At 40.5% G+C, this 14,677-nt stretch overlaps 1 protein-coding gene across 8 annotated transcripts in view; it reads left to right on the forward strand.

Moving 5' to 3' along the window:
- Positions 1-13,342, forward strand: part of pcbp3 (poly(rC) binding protein 3) — a 72,026-nt gene extending 58,684 nt beyond the window's left edge. For 2 of the 8 annotated variants that reach the window (XM_035604546.2, XM_035604547.2), the window contains 7 exons: positions 315-443; positions 2,194-2,268; positions 4,721-4,762; positions 6,260-6,338; positions 7,274-7,326; positions 7,737-7,906; positions 8,860-9,671. In XM_035604546.2, coding sequence (XP_035460439.1) covers positions 315-443; positions 2,194-2,268; positions 4,721-4,762; positions 6,260-6,338; positions 7,274-7,326; positions 7,737-7,906; positions 8,860-8,914 — 603 coding nt within the window. In that variant the 3' untranslated portion in view covers positions 8,915-9,671. Of the gene's footprint in view, positions 1-314; positions 444-2,193; positions 2,269-4,720; positions 4,763-6,259; positions 6,339-7,273; positions 7,327-7,736; positions 7,907-8,859; positions 9,672-10,598 lie in introns of those variants that run through there. The other 6 variants (XM_035604550.2, XM_035604548.2, XM_035604549.2 and 3 more) reach the window with 6 other exon arrangements.
- Positions 13,343-14,677: the final 1,335 nt, after the last annotated feature.

Below are 14,677 nucleotides of genomic sequence, written 5' to 3' on the forward strand. Positions count from 1 at the left end.
GATTTGGAGCTAAAAGCAGAGGCGTGTTACTCTGCTCCTAAAGGCAGCATCGTGTGCTCCCAAATGTACCATAACAAGCAGCTTATTCATTACGGTGTTCTTTCAGATGCCAAAAAGGTGTTGAGAGAGTCTTTTGTAAAGCCTGCACTAGGAATAGACAGTTGATCACGGCTGATTTGCACAATGAGAAATCTTTGATTTCAGTGCCAATGGAAGAGCATTTCAGAGCCTCAGATTACTGGACAGCCTGTGTGAGTTAGACTTGAATACTGTCAACATTGTCAAATCCCTTAAAGTACCTTCCTCTACTCAAGTCCACAGGGGCCCAGGTTCAGGTGGCAGGGGACATGCTGCCCAACTCCACAGAGCGTGCGGTGACAATCTCCGGGACTCCAGAAGCCATCATCCAGTGTGTCAAACAGATCTGTGTTGTAATGCTGGAGGTAGAGTATGTCAATATGTAGCCAAACTGTTTGAACTCTAGTGATACTAAGAATTAAATTCTGTTATTCTTAAAAACCTTAAGAAAACCAATATTGAACAGTTTATCTGTAAATTACTGGTTTTCTATCGGTGGAAGAAACGTGCGCATCGATGCATCTATTCAATGCTTGTGGCTTTAAAACACATAAGAGATTGGTTTTTCGAATGGAAGTAAATGTTTTTTTTTATTTGATTCACAAAAAAGAAAAAAAGTTATACGACGCTAACTCTTCCAGACCTGGTGTTAACATCTGTCACAGGGGATCTGATCATAGGTGGTCAGTAGAGGTGTGAACGCATCCAAGAGGCATTGAGTGTACGTTTGAGATCCGATCACTCAGTCCACATTCAGAGGTGGTCTGGGCCGCTTGTGGCCACATTCTTTCAGCAGGACTGCCTTCTCAGCTGAAGTTCTCTGGCTCGCTGCAGATCCATGATGAACCAGAATCATTCGGACACTCTGTTTCCATATTTTTGAGGGAAGTAGTTGTAATCATCATTTGGCAATTCCAGTGTATAACTATGCAACAGAAGTTTCGGGAAGAACAGAGCTTGTTTGTGTTGCATTAAGAACACCATCGCTGCGTCTCATATAGTATTTGAAACACACACACTGCACATAAGTGGATACTCCTCCCTCTACAGTACAGCAGCCGTAGAGGAAATTGCATTAAGCCCTCTCCACTGTCTTGAGCAGCACCCTTTCCTCAGCAGAGCGTGAATCAATAACTCTGTGTCATTACAGTCAGCTTGCACACCGGAACTCCTCAGCTTCCTTACTGAAACCACCTCCCCGCTGTCTTAGAATAACAAGCTGATTCATTTGCAAAGAAAACAGCGACGTAGAGATGCATTTAGTCCGTGGTCATCGTGTTTCACACTAGCTAGTTCTTATTTTTCTTTTCTATTTTTCCGACTAGGGGTGAAACAAAATATTTTGAAGGAATAGTTTTGGGGAAATAGGCCCATTAGCTAATTCCTTGCCAAGACTTACATAAGAAGATCAATGGCACTACTGTCTATGCATTGAATATTAAGTTAAAGCCATCCACCAGTTACCTTTGCTTAGCATAAAGGCTGGAAACAGGGGGAACTAGCTTGCGTGGCTTTGTCTGGAGGCAACAAAATCAACCTATCAGCCCCTCTGAACTCTCATCAGCACAGTTCATCTCATTTCTTTAATACAAAAGCACGGCTGTTAGTAAGTCAGTGAGTCAGGCCAGACGAATGGGCTCATAACCCCTCCACTATTAGTAAGTGTAAGTAATACCCACGGATATGTCCAGGCCTGCACAAAGGGGAGTTGATCTAGGGGCAGGCAGTGAAATCTAACGTAATTTTCATCTATCAAAAAAACAAGACTCTCACGTACGATTTGGTTTCCTATGTTCGAGAGACAGGATTTGAGGGCGGTATCACTCGTTTCATCGAGCAGAATTTGTAACCTTCAGACAGAGCTATGCTAACACCCCCCCCCCCCAGTCTTTATTACAAAGCTAAGCTAACTGGCTTCTGGCTGTATCATTTTATCTGATGACCAGATATGAGAGCGGCATTTAACAAACAAAGAAAAGGAAATAACTCTACTTTTGTGGTGCTATGAGGTGGATTTTGTTACATTTGTCCAGAGTAAAACTAGCTCTTTCCCCCATTTTCAACAAGCCGTGACTTGCTTGACTCTGCCTCTTCCCTCTCTTCTCTTTCTCCTAGTCCCCACCAAAAGGTGCCACCATCCCTTATCGCCCAAAGCCCGCCTCTACCCCAGTCATTTTTTCTGGTGGCCAGGTAAGAGCTGATCTAGCATTAATTTGTGCCTACAGCTAACCTTACACTATTGCTGCAGCATCAGCTGCTGCATGCCTGCTACAGCAAGCTGCCTGCTTTTGACTTTCGCACATACACCTGCATACCACCACAGACCTTTCACAAGAAAGGTTGCCCTCACCGGGATAACAGCAATACAGCTATTTGTCCAAACTAAAGAAACTAGTGTTTACAGTTTCCTGACAAGCAGCTGTTTGCTGTCATGCAAATGATGACTGTCCACTCTCCGCAGAAAAGGCAGAAGAAGTGTGACATATACTACCACAAAAGCTCTTATGGAGGGCAGCCAGGGTTGTGTGTCTCCCTGCCACCTACCAGAAGTCATTGTTAGTGGGCAGACAGGAGAGTAAAATGGGGAGCTGTACCTGTAAGCACCACAATGTTTGATTCTGCAACTCGTCAAGTCTGTCCAGCTATTGCAGATAATTGGGTTTCAGATGTGGGCTGAAAGCTTTGGATTGCATTTGACAATTTAACAAACAAAAGAGATAGATATGGGAAACACATCCCCTAAGTACTTGTAATGACTCCAATTTGGGAGCTTGTCATTTGTCTGGAAATTATGCACAGTCAAAGTATATTGGAACATAAGACACAATCAAAGCGCTTTAAGTGGTGTAATAACACAAGCCTGTTTTAGGAAGTTTTGGATAAGGATTGAATTGATACATTTACCCAGAAAGATGGATACAAAGCAAAGTATGCCGTTCATCTTACATTGCCTTACATTGTTGATGTAGATTTGAATTTATGAATTAAATGAATCAAAGATGAAACAGAAGAACAGAAGCCATGACTGTTCTGTACAGTGATATAATGTACAACATGCACTCACTTTGTATTATTTTTTTAATCAGAAACACGATGTTAAGACAGGTTTCTTCTTCATGTGCTCTCAAAACGGTCTCAGTTGTTTGTGCCATTGATTCTACAGGATTCGGAAACCATTCCTTCGAGATCTTTCTCCATGTTGACATGATTGCTACTGATTTGTCGGCTACACATTCATGCTGCCAATCTTCCAAAATCATTTTCACTGGCAGCAGCAGCAGCCTGGACTGTGTCACCAGGCAGGTTGGGTCCATGGATTCATTCTGTTGACACAAAAATCAGACCATAACATCTGCAGCCTCCAAAAGTTAAGGTTTCATCAGACCAGGGTATGTTTTTTTGCCTGGCAGACCGCAACAGCCTCAGATTTGTGTTCTTGGCTGACAGGAGTGGAACCAAACGTAGTCTCTGCTAGACAATCCGCCACCAGGTTAGATGTGTGATACATTCTGAGTTGCTTTTTTGCTCACTGAAGTTGCAAAGAGGGGTTATCTGAGTTACCATAGCCTTTCTATCATGCATTTCCATCTGCAGAGCTGCTGCTGACAAGATGTTGTGGAGGGGGTTTTGCTGCAGGAGATCAGCGGTATCAGAAACACTCAGACCAGCTTGTCTTACAACAATCATGCCAGACTCAAAGTCACTGAGACCCCCCATTTAGATGTTCAGCATTAACTGCAACTCCTGACCTATATCAGCATGATATTATGCACTTTACAGCTGCCACATGATTGACTGACTAAATAATTGCATGCATAAGCAGGTGTACAAGTGTTCATAATATAGCTTGGTGAGTGTACTATAACCTTGCTTGCCAGTCATGGAAGTAGCCCTTGCATTGATTTATTTCATATTCAAACACTGATATATATTCAAACCAGCGCCTTATACAGCTTGTGATACTCAGATAAATGTTAAGTAGGCTTATGATTAAGTGAGTCTAAAAGACCCTACATCAATGGAATGAAAGCTCAGAAAATTAGGTGAAAAGACTATAGGTCTAAGTGTGCAGAGACCTCTTATCCTTTTGGACTAAAGATGCTTTTAGCACCTTAGCAGAGACCTAGCTGCATGGGATGGTGGTCTTTCTGCCATGGTTATTTGAGCTAAAAGTGTAAATAGGGTTTGGAAAAACTTAAATGTATATGCTGATTTGTTCTTCCTTTGATGATATTTTCCTCTTAAAGGAGCAGTGCACGATTTTGGAGAAAGATCGTTTGTTGTTGATTTTTTGATTGCATTGGCCGGGGCTCGAACCCACAGCCTTGGGTATGGGAGACGGACGCGCTAAGCACAAGGCCAAAACCCCTGAGTCGTAGCATCAGTCGCTAGCACGTCTCTTAATCTGTTAGGGAGTGATGTTTACAATCTGCACACGCAATGTTGTGAGGTGTGGTCCGCACCATTTTTGGGGTTCTCAATTTACAGAGCCAGGGCTCCACAGAGAAGCGACAGCTAGCAGACTGTGAGGAAATATTCGCAGAATTTTACAAAAAGTGTATCAGATTAAAATCACTTACTGCCCCTTTAATAGATAAAAGGTGCTGAGTTGTATTATTTCTCATATTTCTTATCTTTTCAGGCCTACACAATTCAGGGACAGTACGCCATACCACACCCAGATGTGAGTTGTTAGTCTCTTCTTAATTTGATGAAAAATGTATGAGTGTACACACACACACACACACACACACACACACACATATATATACTGAGTCTGGGTCTGCAGCTGCCTGTAACGTTTGCAGGCAGCTGCTATAATATACTGTATTTATATAGCGCTTTTCTAGTCATATAGACTACTGAAAGCACTTTACAGGAAAGTCACATTCACCCATTCACCCATTCATACAGCGCTGCTATTTACCGGACATTTTTCTGTCACAGAGATTCACATTCATACACTGTCGGAAGAGCCGTCATAGGCAATTTAGGGTTAAGTGTCTTGCCCAAGGACACCACGGCATGTGGACTGGCGGAACACCAACCTATGGGTTGGTGGACAAACGACTGTATCTACTGAGCCACAGCCGCCCGCAGGTGAGGTCTTTACCTGGGAGAGCAGGGTAACAGCGAGCAGCACTCAATCTGAAGCTACATCAGGGGGACCAAAATGTCCTATAGTGCTTGACTTGAAGAATCTCTGATGGTTCTAGAGCTGATGATTCAAATCTTTGACTTTCAGGGTGCAGCCCTAACATATATAATATAATTTGTTGTTGGCATTTGTAGACACATCAGCTTTTTGAAGTTATTTGGAGGCAAGTCATAAGCAATGAATTCCAAAATCAGTGTCCGTGTAGTCAAAGGTTGGACTGCAGCCCAGCCACTGGCAAGAACTCTCATCAGACCTGGTTGATAACACAACAGTAACTTCTGCTAAAAATGATACAGGCAAAGTCAGTAATGGTGGTTTTGATGTGGACACTCCTTTAATTCCAGTGGACCATATACTGTCCATTAATAATCTGCCTTCATCTGTCCTTGTCGTGAGAGGTCTCCGAAGCTATCTCGTGTCAGATCCACTAATTCAAAGTTGGGTGGTGATTGATGCTAGTGGAGGTGGTGTTTGACGGTACAATCACTCAAGTACAGACTCGACAGTCTCTTCCACCCTCATTAAAACTCCTCTTAAAAGGCGGAGAAGGCTTGAAAGCACCCGTTCCTGATGGAAATGATACACAGCAGGGGATGGACAGTCTATGACCATGTCAGGGGGTAAGCTGCTTCTCTGACAGGCATGTAAAACCAAAGGTTCTCCGGTGATGAGTTTTTCCAACTAGAAGGACACATAGTATGAGGGAAAATGGGAATTCAATTATTTCCTGCACTGTGCTCATGAGTGGAATTATCCCTCTCCATTGTGTAAATAAAAAAAAATGAAATCGGAGCTTCAGAAAGTGACAGGGAGATAGGTACAAAAAGAGAATTACAATTGCCTGGCACTTTGCAACTCCATTACAAACAATCACCCTCTGTCCTTCTCTCATACTTTTATGTCCTCCACCACCTTGCCTCCTTCTCCTCACCATTTCTTCACTCTAGTTTGGGTTGGCTTCATTTCTTGGTGTGACCTGTGTCTCAGTAACCTCTTAGTTCTACTTCCCTCCTAACCCTTCAGCAGTTGACCAAGCTCCACCAGTTGGCTATGCAGCAAACCCCCTTTACCCCTCTCGGACAGACCACCCCTGCTTTCCCTGGTACGTACCCACGTAGCCCTTTAGATTCTTCCTTCTCTTTGCATCCAGAGAAACATGTCTCTCTTTCCCTACCTTGCACCTTATCTCTCTTTTGGCACTGCATGACATGGCCCCTGTGGTTTCTCTCTTCTTTTGATTTTTTTTCATGTATATTTTCCCTTGGCTCTGTCTGATAATATGCCAGTGAAAGGCAAATAAAGTGGCATTGGGTTTCAATTTAAAACAGCATTTCCAAAATTACTTTGCAACAGTATACAACATTCCTCTAACACATTATAGGTTGTTTTATTTTCCATCAAACATAAAAATGTCCATTGAAATACTTAATATATATATAAGCCGTTTATTATACTGTAACAACTCACTGAATGTCTCCCATATCTGAATAGACCTTGGTCAAATATGAGGTTCAATTCTCTTTTCACCATTTTTATCTAGAAGGATAAGGCGATTGCCAAGTCACGGAGCAATTTATGAAATCAACGGGCGTCTTTTATCACATCCTATTAACAGTTTTTGATACCACTCGAATGCAACAGTACCGCTGACAGCCTGTTAGCTCAGCTTAGCTTAGCAAAAAAGAGTTGGAATGTGGGGGAAATAGGCTGGCTAGCTGTAAAGTCTCCTTTTGAACTCCTTTAAGACCAACAGTCATTAATATGATTGATAACACACCCTCATATCTGTATGTTACACATGAGCCTGGAGGCAGTTAGCTTACCTTAGCCTTGCCCTGCTGGCCTTTTCCTCCATCCAGTCTTTGTAGACTTCAGCCAGTTGCCGGGTGTAGTCTTATGGGAGTGGTATTAATATTCTCAACTCTATAACAAGCAAACAAATATATTTCCTCAAATGACAAGAGTTTTCAGCTCTGTTTAATTGACCATTGAAATTCAAATCTCTCTTTCTGTTTATCCCATTGCTGCCCAACTCAGGTTTGGATGCCAGTCCACCAGCCAGCACCCATGAACTCGCCATTCCTAATGATGTGAGTAATACTAGAATGGTTAAAAAAGGTTTTCTGTAGTTTTAAATTATGTTTTTCAATTGGTTTATCATATAGAAACGATAATGAGAAATGTGAATAGTAGGCTTAATTGTTAATTACTGCTAAATAGTGCCCTTCCAAAGTAATATCATATCAATGATTGACATGACCAACAATGATCTTCAAACCTCAGTTTGTCCTGTTTGTGCAGCAAAATACCCCCAACCACCTGATTTAGTGACCATGCTAAATAGGCTATTTCATCAATGATGATATTTAAACCAAATCCAAAGCATTTCGTAAGTGGTGTTACTTCCTTTTTTACTTCATTTAAATCTAAATGCATGTAAGATAGATAATGCATGATTCCATGCTTCCGGTTAAAGGTTTTTGCTATTTTGTTGTTGCAGCTAATAGGCTGCATTATTGGACGCCAGGGAACCAAAATAAATGAGATTCGACAGATGTCTGGGGCACAAATCAAAATTGCAAACGCCATGGAGGGCTCGTCTGAGCGCCAGATCACCATCACGGGGACTCCTGCTAACATCAGCCTGGCCCAGTATCTCATCAATGCAAGGTAACCTATTCACTCTTAACTGCTGGGCTCCAGCTCAACATAGAAAACATAAAAAGCAAGAACACTGCTATCAGTGAATGTGCTGTTTGGAAAGAAAAAATATATCTTAGTGATTAAGTTTTGCATCCACAACACTGATACTTTGATGAGCCAACAGAAAACGCCTGATATCTGTCAGGTTTTGTCAAGCCACAGAAAAGCGCATGAATAATGTGGCTATTCATGTCTTTTTTTTCCCCTTACACCCTTGTCCCTTGTTTCCACCCAAGTGTAGACATTAAATGGCATTACGTTTGCTGCAAGCACACTCTTTGCACATAAGTGGCTCATGGGAGCAATGCCAAATTGTGAGACCAGTAAGCTGTGTCTTTCAACAGAACCTGCATATTAGTAAATTGGGTGATCAATAAGTGAATCATCAATGGTTTAATGCTTTACCTCAGTTTTTGGCCAAATTGTTCATGTTGAATCTGTAAAACCAAAATAAAGTTATACAGCCGGAGCCGATGCAACCAAGATTATTATATTTATTAGTATTTGATATTAGTATTTTTGAACATTTTAAATTATTAAATAAACATAAAAAATATTTTATGCTCTAAAACAGATATATTAACAGGTGCTTTAAATTATTTTATCTGTATTATCATACAATTATGGTTATGTTTTTGTATGTATCCTACCAGTAAAATTATTTTGCCGTGCTTCACTATCCCTGTTTCTTTTTCCAATCTATCCAATGAAACCTTGAATCAGCTGCAAAGAAAATAACTGAGCTCACTGATGTCCACATGCAACCAGGACCTCAAAGTCAAATGTAATTTGCAATAGAGTAGGAGGAGCCAAATACTCACAAATAGGACTTTTATGTCTTTGACCTCTTCAGGAACAGAACAGTCTGCAGGAAAACTAATGGCTATTGCTTTCCCGCTTTCCCATAATTCCCATGGCAGGTTCAGGGACGTGGCCGCCATGTGGAATGACCCCTCGTCTATGACAACATCCTGAAGTCACACCCAAATCTGGTTCTCTTTTCAGATGCTCACACCAAAACCACTGTTTCAAAAATTAATTGTGTTATCCCACGGACCTTCCACCCATAGTCCCTTGGTTGTTTGTAACACGTTAGCTACAGCCTGCAGGATATCTGCAGTAAAAGTCTAATTAACACCAGTGGCATTTGTTTAAAATTGGTGGTTAGAAACTAGTTTGACATTCTGGGAAATGTGGTTATTTACTTTCTTTTTGTTTTTTTGCTTAGAGTAAAATTAAAAACCCAGTAGCACTCCCGTCTCTGCCAGTGAACTTCTGCTTATGTCCAGGAGATGGTTAGCTTAGAGTAGCTTATCATACTGTAGCTGAGCAAAGGCTGGAAACGGAGGTGGGGGACTATTTTCCTGCGTCTGTGCAAAGATAACAAAATATCCATACCAGCACCTCTAAATCTCATTAATGGTGGACATGGTGTTTGCCTTGCAACTTCATCAACAGTCCAAGAAGTCACCATTCTTGTCAGAGTCATGGTTAATGTTAAAAATGTCAGTTGTTGTTTTTACCCTTCCGTTTTTTTTAATGCAACAAATTAGCTCTCATATGTGAGTTTTTAAGATGCTAATGGGCAGATTTTGTTACGCTGTATCTCTTCTTTTCTGTCTTTATGCTAAGCTAACCTAACCATATCCTGACTTAAAGGGGCAGGAAGCAATTCTAAAGCAATACACTTTTTGTAAAAATCTGCAAATATTCCCTCATGTCCGTTAGCTGTTGCTTTTGTGTGTGCGCCGTAAAAAAAATCTGTTTTTTTGGCGCAGCCGGGATCATTGAATCAAAAACAAAAAAATGGTGCAGAACGCACCATACAACATTGCGAGTGCAGTTTGTAAACATCACTCGTTGACACCTTAATAATCGTGCTAGCGGGTGTCGCTGCAACTTGGCAGTTTTGGCCTAGTGGTTAGTGTGTCAAACTCCCATACCGGAGCTCACGGGTTCTGTGGCCCAGCCAGAGCAGGATGATCACAACAACAACAAAGAGAGAAACAAGCTTTCTCCAGAATTGGTTACTGCCCCTTTAAATGTAAGAACATTTAATAAGCCTATTTCCCAAAATGTTGAACTATTCCTTTAAGTATTTATTTAGCATGCTTAATTACAAGAATAATATTGTATTTCTTTCTGTCATTGCTATTAGATAGGTTTGCTCATGAAGTCCTATTGTGTCATTGTATAGAAAGATTCAAATTAATTTGGAAAAGAAAATTAAAAAAGCAGCGGGGGAAAGATGAGGCACGACTGCCACAGAGCAGTGCATTCAGGAGGAAGAGTGATGTGATGCCTCTGTCAGGGACACAACCGTTTCCTCAGTTTCTGGATATTTCATGACACCATCATATGTTTTTTTTTGGTTTCAGTCCACTGCATGGCTTCCTGAGGGGTTTAGTGCTGCATGATTATTTCACCACATTCTTAAGATAAGATGCAGAAATGCTCTCTGTAAACGGGTACAACGAAAAAGCTGTCAATGCAGTCAAGCCTGTGTAAAAACAGGTGCCAGCAAAGTGAAGCACACAGCCAGCATAACTTTCACTTTCAAGCGAAAGTTCTTCTTTCACACTTGTTTTATTTTCTCTGTCTTACCCCTCCCTCCCTCCCCCTGATCCCCCTCCACCCCATCTTCCCTGAACTGTTCTAGGCTGACGTCTGAAGTCACTGGAATGGGCACACTCTAATTTCTACCCATGCTCCCTCAGTGCATCACATGACCCTTGAGCTTATGGCGTTGTGCCTGGTTTATTTACTTCTCTGTATTTGACAGTTCTGATCTTGAAGTGACTTTAACTTTGATCGTTTCCAGTATTCACTGTAAACATGTGTATCTGCACTGTTTCACACCAACTGTATCAAAAAAAAACCCACAGCTTAAGCATTTTCTGAAAGGTCACTTTACTTTCTTTTCACTCTAGTACCTTTCATTGCATCTCATGTGCCGCACCACTTTTGTTTCACCTCATGTTTTAACATCCGACACCGTTTCCTTTGTTGCTCTGCAGGCACTTGAAAGTATATGCAAAGATTGGTATAACAGTTTAAACCAAGGTTGACTCTTCTCCTCCACATTCTTATACTCTGACCCATTTTTTTTAAACAACTGCAGAAAACATTACTCAACACAATCGTTTGACAAGCCACTGTAAACCAGATACTTTGTATATTTATTTTTTCACACTGATTTCATGACCGATGAAATGGATGTTTTACTGTGCGCCTGTAGACATTTGCCTGTTTGACTTGGAGCTGTATGTGCACCATAGATTGATCTGCATGATGTATTTCACATTCCTTTTTAAAATCAAACGTGTAGAAACGAGGAGTGAGTTGTGAAAGGGAATGGAAGAACAGCCCTCTATGATCGGGACGTGTCACTCTGCCTCCAGTTTGATATTACTGTACCTCATGGGTATAGGCCAGTAAACATCCACTTTAACGCACAAGTATCAGTCTTTCCCAGTTTCATGTGTAAAACGACACAGGGGTTAGATGGAAAAATGAAAATGTGGAAATGACTGCAGCTCAGAGTGAAATTCAAATGCATGTAAGTATTGCACCACCTTTTTATTCAACTATATTCCACAAACAAGTTCTCATGTTGTTCAATCATTCAGACAAGTATAAGAGGCACGGGCCATTTGAGCAGGTCTAGGAATCATCTAGAGTATACAAGCACTCACATTTAGCGGGTAAGGTTTCTAGTGTGCGTCAAAAGGGCTGACAAGGTCCTGACTCTCATCAGTCAATCACATGTATGGCATGTATGAAACATAATATGCATATTCAATGAACCAATCATTGGTTGTGCAGCCGTGCTGAACATTTACATTTACGTATGACTCTCTCTGCACTCGGCATCTACTGTAGGTCAGCACCTCCATAGTTGGCCTGTCTTCCTTCCACAAGGACGCTCGAGGTTGGTTGTTCAATTTAAAGCTGAATGTATTTAAAAAATGTTTTTTAACTGCCAACATTTACGTTTCACGTTGGATTAAAACACCTTTAATCAGATACATAATTGAGTACAGTAGAATATAATGTTTGTTTATCTCAAGGGTTTTGAATGTTATGAGGTTGGGCAGGTTACTCAAACTGGGGTCTGCTAGATGACCTATTTAAAATTGTAATCTACACTTCATTACACTAAATACATACAATGTTATGTAACCTATAACTTTTTGGGGCATGTCGACTTTCCTGTTTATTCTGCAACATATATGAATTGATGGCCTTATTAGTATCCGTTGCTTTCCTTTCACAATGCAGGCTGATAGATAAAAGTAAAATACAATATGTCTTCTTCATCACTTCACAGTAAAACATGGCTGTGATAGCAGGTAGCTGATATTTTTACACCCAAAGCCTGGATAAGCATCACTCTAGTACTAATTGTAGAAACCATTTCTGTGTAATTGCAGTTTAGGCTCAGGTACTTGGCTTGTTGGTTGCGACTGATAACACAAGACGACTCTGTAATATGTTGCCTTTAAACCAAGGCTGTTTTACAATGTTACATTACACATTTACACTTTGCGCCACATTTGCATTGCGCACGTCTATGTGTACTTATCTGGCTGCATCCACATGTGCTTCAGTTGAACAAACTGAGGAATAGCTGATTGAGAGATAACATATTTTTAAGGTGTCATTCAAAAAAAGAAATAAACTTCCCATCATCTATAGAGTCTGATCAATTAAAGAGTTTAATATATCCTGCAAAACTGTAGGTTAAAGTTGTCTGCTCCAGTTAACTGAGACACAGTCAGATTGATTATTTGAAAGAGTGACCCATTTGCAAGCTTCTCATTTGCCTTTTTTTTTTCTCCCAGTAGTCATACTTCCATCTTTCACATTCATGGCATCGCTCATGTTCTCATCGACCCGTAATGCTGTGTAAGTCAAACACATCTTGTGTTGCTTCTATAATCTTTAGTGTTACATTAACGTTTTATTTGCTACTGTGCTAGAGCAGCAAAAAATTAACAGTTGGCGACGAGGTGATTAAAATTATGCTGTTTGAAGAAATGTGTCAGATTATGTTTATGTTTGATCTTTTTGCTCCATGAAAGTCTGTATCTGATTCATTATTTATTGAGGTTGAATTGTTTTGTAAAAAAAGAAAAGAGAATAAAGTTTGTGTTGTTCTTTTCCCCCTTGACTTGGACATAATCGTCATTTAAAAAAAAGTTTTGTCGTCTTGTTTATTGTGCTGGAGACCTGTCTTCATATTTACAGAAGCTACAAATATTGTAATATTTATTTGGCTATAGTTGGGCTTAACCACACCTTGTTTGATGGAATAAGTTACTGCCTATACTATTTTTGCGATCTGGGAATGTAGCTTCACTAAACCTTTTATATCAAAATAAAAGATGGGAGCTTGCAATAGTTCAGTTTGTGAAATGTCTATCTTTCAAAAATAAATATTTAACATTTTATGGAATGAAACCTCAGGTATTGCTTCTCTCTTTCAGCCAGTTGAGGGCAGGACGTGTTTCATGTTCTCTCCTGGCCCTCAAGATACAAAAGAATTAAATAAATGCTATAAAGAGCGTGTTATTAGGCATATAGAGTAGTCAACCCAATTCTCTTCAGTGCTTTTGTGAATGACCTAGAGACAACAGCAATATATTTTCAGTGCATGTGTAAGGATTTTGACATTTGTTTAAGATTAAATCATGAAAAATGGTTGGTTGGCTGGTTTGATATCATGCATGATTTGTGAATAAGTGAGATAAGAAAGTCAATCCAAATGAGCCTGTCCTCAAACTCATACGACGAATGATGTTTTTGAAATCGACAACAGTAGTTTTAAAGACTGCAGACCTCTAGTGGTCCCTATGTACACAGCCACTAGAGATCAGCTGTGGACCTGGAAAGTCCATCAAGTTTGTGTATGTATGCTTTCCTTATATTCTGTAAAGAAATTGATTTCCTGCCATGTCACCATAACCATCACCCGTACATTTACAAGCTCATCAACCATGCGTTTAAAGGCCACGATGCTCTGAGTTGAAAAAAGGATTTGTGCCGTACCACCTACACGTCACCAACAGAGGCGCTATTTTAGGAAACATTCAACATTCGTTTTTACCACATACGACAGAGGTCGTCATATGAGTTGGATGACTTGTTGTTCCAAAGTCTTGACTGAGTAAGATCAACATCAAACTAATGCAATGACTTTTTTGACTCATTCTGACTTCTGCTACTTTTCTGTGTACCTCCACCACAGGGAGGGACGAAACAGTACTCTCATGTTTTACTCAAGGACACCGCAGCCAGGTGTGTATCACACAGGCAGTTTACGCCGAGGTCAGTTTGAAGTGAGGTTTTTCTAATGGGTCCCACCACGTCCCCAAAGGAACTGGTTCTAATCCACTATGAGACCAAAATAACCCTGCATGAGGTCAGTATAGTTAACACTTTGCTCAATGACCATAAAGTAGAGAAAATAGCTGAAGTAAATCTCTGAAATATGCTTCTCAGATGAGTTCATGGCAATTAAGCAGCTAACCGATTTTGAAGGTTCATTTCCCTCGAATAAGCTGTGATTGACTCATGCGCACACAGGCAGTGGTGTCCCACTGTCGCAAATGTTCACAGCAATTCTCTTAATGAAACACATTAAATGTTAAACTGATAGGAAAGGCAGTATCATTACTATTATTATCGATGGGATTTTTAAAGGTGTCAAGGTCATTAAGGGGGTGGACAAAATAC

This window comes from Scophthalmus maximus, chromosome 14, assembly GCF_022379125.1.
Source record: "Scophthalmus maximus strain ysfricsl-2021 chromosome 14, ASM2237912v1, whole genome shotgun sequence".
NCBI lineage: Eukaryota > Metazoa > Chordata > Actinopteri > Pleuronectiformes > Scophthalmidae > Scophthalmus > Scophthalmus maximus.